The 7,500-nt window shown below is 42.3% G+C and overlaps 3 protein-coding genes across 16 annotated transcripts in view; 2 read left to right on the top strand and 1 right to left on the bottom strand.

Moving 5' to 3' along the window:
* Window positions 1-7,500, top strand: part of APC7 (anaphase-promoting complex subunit 7) — a 625,451-nt gene that overhangs the window by 343,192 nt on the left and 274,759 nt on the right. The window lies entirely within an intron of this gene.
* The window catches only part of Mvl (solute carrier family member malvolio), a 187,213-nt gene that overhangs the window by 80,617 nt on the left and 99,096 nt on the right, over window positions 1-7,500 (top strand). The gene's annotated exons all lie outside the window — the stretch shown is intronic.
* LOC138867699 (uncharacterized) overlaps window positions 1-7,500 on the bottom strand; it is a 9,904-nt gene that overhangs the window by 2,249 nt on the left and 155 nt on the right. Inside the window, exons 1-3 of one of the 2 annotated variants that reach the window (XM_070144248.1) lie at window positions 7,315-7,500; window positions 5,514-5,572; window positions 1-2,187 (exon numbers count right to left, since the gene is read on the bottom strand). The exon at window positions 1-2,187 is cut by the window's left edge and continues 2,249 nt beyond it; the exon at window positions 7,315-7,500 is cut by the window's right edge and continues 104 nt beyond it. In XM_070144248.1, coding sequence (XP_070000349.1) covers window positions 658-1,743 — 1,086 coding nt within the window. In that variant the 5' untranslated portion in view covers window positions 1,744-2,187; window positions 5,514-5,572; window positions 7,315-7,500 and the 3' untranslated portion in view covers window positions 1-657. The remainder of the gene's footprint in view (window positions 2,188-5,513; window positions 5,573-7,314) is intronic. The other variant, XM_070144240.1, reaches the window with a different exon arrangement.

Here is a 7,500-nt window from a genome sequence, read left to right as displayed (position 1 = left end):
CTAGCCCAATTGATGAAGCATCTGTGGCGAGATAGAAAGTCTCATTAAAGTCGGGGAATGATAGAACAGGAGCTTCAGTGAGGCATTGCTTGAGAGCTTCATATGCTTGTTGCTGTTCACCAGTCCAGGTGAATGGAACGTCTATCTTGAGGAGGCGAGTCAGAGGCTTGGCGACGGTTTCAAACTTTTCGATGAAGGGGTTATAAAATCCTGCGAGACCGAGAAATGATTTTACCTGAGTGATTGTTGAATGCACCAGGAAATTCTGTACATCCCACACCTTTTTGTTGTTGGGGCGTAGTCCGGCTGAGTCGACGGTGTGGCCAAGGTACTCAGTCTGTTTGCGGAAGAATTGACATTTCTTAACATTGATTGTCAGGTTTGTGTTGGCGAGGCACTGGAAGACTAATTTCAACTTGCGTTCATGGTCTGCAATGTTCTTTGAGGGGATAAGTAAGTCATCTAAGTAGAGGAAGGATGTGTCACCAATCAAGCCTTGCATAATGAGTGACATCAATCTTGAAAATGTGATGGGTGAGTTCCTAAGGCCAAAGGGCATTCTCGTGAAGGCAAAATGTCCATGGGGAGTGGAAAAGGCGGTGAGGTCCTTTGAAGAAGGATCCATCTCGACTTGCAAGAATCCATGTGGTAAGTCACCTACTTCTCAGAGAAGCTACACGGCGTAGTAGCTGACGTGTTGCAAACAGGTGTGATAGGGGGTTCTACTTCAGCGACAGGGAGGCCAGTGACCTCACAGTCGCACACTCTTAATCCATGACACATGTGAATTTGAGTGCAGGTTGCGTTGATCAGGTGTAACTCACTCTTTCCGTTAGCTACCTCGTAGATTGCAGGGAGAGCACTGAGTCTCTTCACAAGGATGCAGTCAGGAGTAATAAGCGCCGTCCTATCAGTAGATGTAACACGCACGGAAACCATTGAGTATGTGAAAGGGGGAAGCGTGAGATTTGTGGTGACAATGCATGCAGATGCATCAGTCTGGGGAGCCCAAGTGAAGGAGGAGGAATCTGTTACTGTGGAAGTTTTGACGTTCGGAGTTGTCGAAGTAGTATGGCAGCGATCCTGAAGATCCTGCGCAGGGTTACTGATGGCAAAGGGCGAGAGTCGGGTTCGGCCATCCTTCAGGGAGATGTCCGGCATCAGGTTGACTGTACAGGGTTCTCTCGTAGATGTGACAGCTGCAATTGTACTTGCAGGGTTCGGCCATCCTTCAGGGAGATGTCCGGCATCAGGATGACTGTACAGGGTTCTCTCGTAGATGTGACAGCTGCAATTGTACTTGCAGGGTAAGAAGAGGAGTGCCAAAGAGAACGGCGTAGTGAGAAGATAGACATTACCTTGGTGAGTGACGGTATCTCTGTCAGGTTGTTGTTGAATTTCAGCCTTGCGCATAAAGTTGTAGCCTAACAAGGGATCACTTAGGAGATGAGCATCATCTACGACAATGAATAGAAATGCGTATTTCTTACCGGAGAGGACAATGTTGAGTTTAACTTCTCCCATAACCTTAAGAGAAGTTCCGCTTGCTGCGCGAATACACCAGTTTGAGGAACAAACCGGGGTAAGAACATTGAAATTCACGAGTGTTGAAAGAGCGATGAGGCTGACAGCGCTGCCTCTGCCAACTAAGAAGTATGAAGATTGTCCTTTGAAGACTGCGGGGAGGAGAGGTGTGTTGCCCACGATGAGGTCATCTACTGTTCTGACAGTTGCAGTGAGCATGGTTCCTGTAGTAGGGAAGTGGCTTCTAAAAATTTGGAGTTAGACTGTGTCGGATTATTTTGCGATGGCATTGCTTCCTTGGTTTCTAAAGAAGATGAGGGAATCCTTTGCAAGCATGCCATGAATGAGCTTCGAAGATATGGTAAGGACAGGAGTGAGTGTTGTTACATTCCTTAGCATGATGTCCTGAACGAACACAATGCCAGCAGACACCATTTTGGGGCACCCAAGTGAAGTCCTATGTAGTCCTGTGGGGATGGTAACATGTCTGCTGGGTGGCTGGTTGTCGTGCGTACGCAGGAAGGGGTTGATGCTGCGATATGCGAAGAGGCTGTGGCTGACGTGTAGGTTGCGGCTGACGTGTAGGCTGCGTCTGACGTGTAGGCTGTGGCTGACGTGTAGGCTGCGGTTGACGCGGCTGTACTCCTGTTGCCATGACCAGGACTGTGGGTGCACTAGTAGGTGTAAAATTAGGGGTCTGTGCACAGGCTTTCAAGAAGGCATTGGGCACGTCCCTTAATATTTTAGGGAGTTGCATTTTGTCGAGTACTGTCTCCTGTTGGCCGTGAGGTAAAGCAGGAAAGAACATGCAGAGGGTGAAATAAGTTTGAAATATGTAGTTTGCATCTAATGCATCTGCAATAGGCTGGAAGTAGGAAAAGTTAGGGGAACCATGTAGAGCACACGTCATTTGTTCAAAAGATGGCCTTATGTTAGCACCTAAAAGATGAAGGTAAATAGGTGAGAAAGAGGCAGGTCTCAGGTTAAACATGCATGCAGTTTGTAGGATTGGGGGAACGTCCTTCGGAACAAATGTCAGTCAGGAGTCAGTTTTGAAATCATCCCAAATATGGTTCTTACTCATTTCGAAAGTGGTCAAAACTTGTCGAACAGCCATGGAAGTCTGATCAAGTCGCTGCAATACATGCTGCAAGCAACGGTCATTAAATTCTGAAGAACTCCGATTAGAGAGTGCAGGTTACGTGGCAGCTACATATTCCTCAGTCTCGAGGAGCATAGCATTTCTGTCAGATGCATCAAAACGAACAATAGTTGTGAGCGGTTGCAGGCGAGGAGTAGAATCAGCAGGAGTAGGAGGAGCAGGGGTAGCGACGTCGGAAGGCATGGCTAGAGGAATAAGGGGTGAGACAGGAGTGAGCACAGGTGTAGCGGGAGGGGAGAGTGGAGTGGCAGAGTCACGCTGTGAGGGAGTAGAAGTTGAGGAGAACAATTGTCGTTCAGTATCTAGTGAGTTAGTTTTACTACTACGTAGGACTCGGTCGCTAAGTATTATGTCGTAAGGCATGCGCTTAAGGGAAGAATGAATAAAGGTCAACTAAGTGAGTTAATTTAATTAAATCCGAGTGAGGTCGAGTGTGCGTGGCACAAGTGGTGAGTGAGAGAGAGAGACTGGCTGAGGGGAGATCACGTTTTCTATTTGGGGAAACTGCAGAGAATAACATAAGGGAAATAGCTTCACTTTACTGATAATTCTTAACCAAAGAGGCAAACTGTACAAGATAAGCAACTCATCTTATATTGGCAGGCAGGGAAGTGTATACTTGGAGTAGCCAGCAATCTCTCTTTGAAATTTCCTCGGATTTGTGGTTAAATGTGAGATGATTCCACTCAGCAAGCCACCAGTGTAATGGGTACAAATGGTGTGGAATAAAATTCAGGCAGAGTTTCTTCATTTATGATGGCTAAAAGCTGAGGGAGCTTGAGATGTTGACAGAGCTGGTACTGAGGACTGAGTGACTTCGGCTATTGACTTTTTGAAGTCAATACAGTTCGTCTTTGTATGATCTTTGATGAAATGTTATGAACATAAATGAAATGAAATACATCTGTCCTTGGTAAATATGTCCAAATGTTTGTTCTCGTATTGTTCCTGTGGTCAAACAATTCACATATGTTGGACAATGGTACAGGATTTGGGTTTACAACACATTCCACGAGGTGCGATGGCATAGCGGGTGAATTTTAGTAAATGATTGATAAATTGAATATCAGCAGTTATAATGTTTACAAAATTAGTGATATAGTTAAAGTAATTTCTGAGGAACATTTTGAACATATACAAAATATGAATTAACATTGGGATAAACAGTAATCGTTAAGAGTGCCTATAAGAGTCAGGATTGCTTGTGCTGGAGGCAGGGGCTCAGGTCATGTTGGCACCGGTCATAAACCGTAGGGTCCAGTAACTGTAGAGGTTCATGAAGGGGGGGATTGGTATGAAGTCCGTAGACTCCCTCTCCCCCCCTCTCTCTGTCAGGGTTTGTTTTCCCCTGACTGGTGGATATATGGAGAGACAGTTCTGGTTTCTTCCTTTATTATGTTGAGGTGGCTGGTAGCGTGGCATGGTTATGTCTTGTGCTGGTGCAGTTGTGGCCAAGGGGAGTCCAGGGGTGTGTTGAGCAGAATGCGTGTGGGGAGACCCTGAAGGGGAGGTCCGTTCAAGGCGGAGACCCGGTGTCAGGTGTGTGGAACCACTGAAGAAAAGGTCGCTGGTCAATAGCGTTAGGGACGTGGACAGCAAACCCTGGTTCCTCAGATCACTCGGCATATGCTTCATCTGTCATCCTCGATGGGATGGTGCTGGCGTTCTCTGAAAGAAGTACACTGAGGGCAGAGACAGGAGGCCAAACAGCGGAGCATGCTTAGGAAGACGATTGCAGTAGCACGGGAGAACTTGCTTGAGTTGCATTTGTCTCATATAGCAGATGATTATCTACAAGAGATAAGCATTGTGCAGAATTACAAGGAAGCAAAAGGTGTCGCAGTTCACAAGAACCGTCTTGAATGACCAACTTCCTTGGGAAGAAATGAAATGAAATGGAAATGAAAACGCAACAATGCAGAGTTCAGCAGTGTGCAGTATAAGTCTGACTAATAGTAAGTAAATGTTCCATCTCATTTTATTGAAATTGTCTATCACACATCAACAACAGCATTCCGAGGCAAAGTGATAATGAAAATAGGTAATGCAGTCCTCATAGTTTCAAGAGCAACTCATTAAATCAAATATGCTTTCTCAAGATAACATATGCACAATAAAACGTAATGCAAGGCAAGAATACACGATTGGCACAAACCGATTATTCTCTCAGAAACAGTACGCATGTAATTCTTGTGTGTATGTGGCTGCATGAGTGGTGAGTAGACTAGTTGAGTAAATAAATGGGTGAGAGTTATGAAATGTGAGCAAGCCAGAGTATAGCACACGCATAGAAAACATTATTGTTCAGATTAGATTTAGAAATATTAAAATACAGATCAAAGCGAGAGTGAGTAAAAAAGGAATAGGATGGCGTGGGATTTGCAATAATTAAGCAAAGGGTAAGAGGAGTGGGTGGGTGGGCGGCTAAGGGAAGGATGGGGGTGTGGGGGTAAAAGAATATGGGTGAAGATGGGCGTTAGGATGAGGTATGTAGGCGGGGGTGGGAATGTGGGTTGCACACAATTAAGATAATTACCAACCTGACTGCACGAAAAGAACATTCACACTAATAACAATAAACTTACGGTAATTGCAACATTAATCAACTATGCAAAATCATAAAATGGTACTTTGTTTAGTACATAAAATGAATGAAATGGTGACAGGTCCATTGCAGAACAGACTAAGGCTTGCAGAGCAATGCATAATGCAAGCAAGTTTGAGTCAGTTTCCCTAGGACAACTGACAGCCTAAAGACAACCCTCATGGTTGTAAATGATATATACTTAAAATAAATTCCCTGGGGAAAAGCAGTGATGGACCTCACCGTAGTAAAGGGTATCATCGAACGAGCTCATACGCAGAACGCAAATTGGGCATCCCATCCTGTTGGGAAATATCAGCGATAATCTCACATATAGTCGTATAAGAAAGGGCGCGGCGTGGCTCCATATCACTGTGGTGATAAGTGTGCTTCGGCACATAAAGGAGAACTTAACACTAATTACATGTCCCCAACCCAGCTTGGGATATTCACCAAGGAGCATGAATAATGGTGAAATGAGGTTCGTGATTAGGATCAATTAATAAAGAACTATATGAAATCCTAGTAGCTGATATAATATAATTAATCTCTAATACTGAGAAATAACTGATTTAAAATATAAATACAAATAACCTGTAAATGTATTTTTCGGTCGAGCAGAGTCAGATGGCTGTAAGTAGGTATTTTCTACCTGAGTAAGGTCAGGTGAGGTCATTATATGAATATTCGTTTTAAATAGCAAGAGCTAGTAGATACGAAAATGAAAGTGTAGAAATAAATACACTGTGATGGATACATTAAATAATCTAATTACCAATAAATGAAATAGAGAATTCACCACACTTTGAATAGTTAAAGAAAAAAGTATATCTATAAAGAAGATGAATAATTATGGGGAAATGTACTTCAGAATGTCCACCAATATACTATAATAATAACGTAAAATCACGCAATTTAATTCAATGAATTATGTTATTATTACAGCTTTCAGGCATATTCATGCAAACCTGAAATAATTTACGGTAAATCATTTGATAACGAAAAAGAGCAATGACTATTGTAATATTAATTCACGTTATCAAAGTTTTTATGGTATATAAGTTAAATTGAAATGCAGAAAAAATTGAGGCAAACACAGGTCATAAAAAAGTGAGGTATTATTAACGTTTGAGAAGACCTGACCTGAATTGACCTGAACAACTATGTGTGAAGTCACTCACACTAAAAAACAAATATAACACTTTATACATAAAAATACTGAAGTTGATATTCATATAAACATACAAATAAACAACACACGCAGTTTGTATAAATATATATATGAAAAGAAAATCTCAAACATTCGAAATGCAAACTGATTTAACAAATCGGATAATTTCACCAAGGGATTTATAAATATTATAAAAGTCCCGTAAGACAGCTCACTTGTGGTCAAATTATGAATATTACATGTGCCAAATTTAATAAATTATTTAAACATTCTGTTTAAAAGATATAATGATATTTAAAGTAAATATCACTAGATTGGAATTAGGTAGAGGGGGGGGAAATATCGGGAGGGGGTTAGGATATAGGGAGGGTAGGGGATGGGGGTAGGTGGGAAGCGTGGGGGAAGAGGTGTTTGTTTGTGCATGATTCAACTAAATTATTTAAATATTAAAATATATCCCACAAATGCAAAGTCAGACCGAGCTGAAATGAATGCACTGAGCAATAAAATTAACATCGAAATAGCATCCGTTAATACAATTCGAGATAATGAGAATAAGATAAATGCCGAGAATATGGCAATACTTATAACTCTAGCCAGGTGGTCTTGAATTATATTGAGGAAAAAACATGCCAAAGACATAGCTCTCGCAAATAAAAAAATACGGACTGGTTCCTTTAACTTAAGAATACAACTATCCACCATGACAAAACAACATAACATGGCAGATAATAGAAAAAGGAAAGAAAATGCATTTTGCACAGACACATTGGATATTTGAAAAAAAAATCACTGCACTTGTAAAAGAACTCGTGCGGCATGCACACATGGGAGAGAAAAGTGAAGGAAAAGAACTGCCCATGGCATACTTACATTTTTTTGTCACAGCTGGATAGAGTGACATCCGCCGTCTGCTGCCAGTTTGTCAGGGTTTGTTTTCCCCTGACTTAGGTGGGTGTATGGAGACACAGTTCTGGTTTCTTCCTTTATTAGGTTTAGGTGGCTGGTAGCGTGGCATGGTTATGTCTTGTGTTGGTGCTAGGAGCCCAGGGGTGCACT

This window comes from Penaeus vannamei, chromosome 3 (genome assembly GCF_042767895.1).
Source record: "Penaeus vannamei isolate JL-2024 chromosome 3, ASM4276789v1, whole genome shotgun sequence".
Classification (NCBI taxonomy): Eukaryota; Metazoa; Arthropoda; class Malacostraca; order Decapoda; family Penaeidae; genus Penaeus; species Penaeus vannamei.
This window is presented reverse-complemented; position numbering and strand designations above follow the sequence as displayed.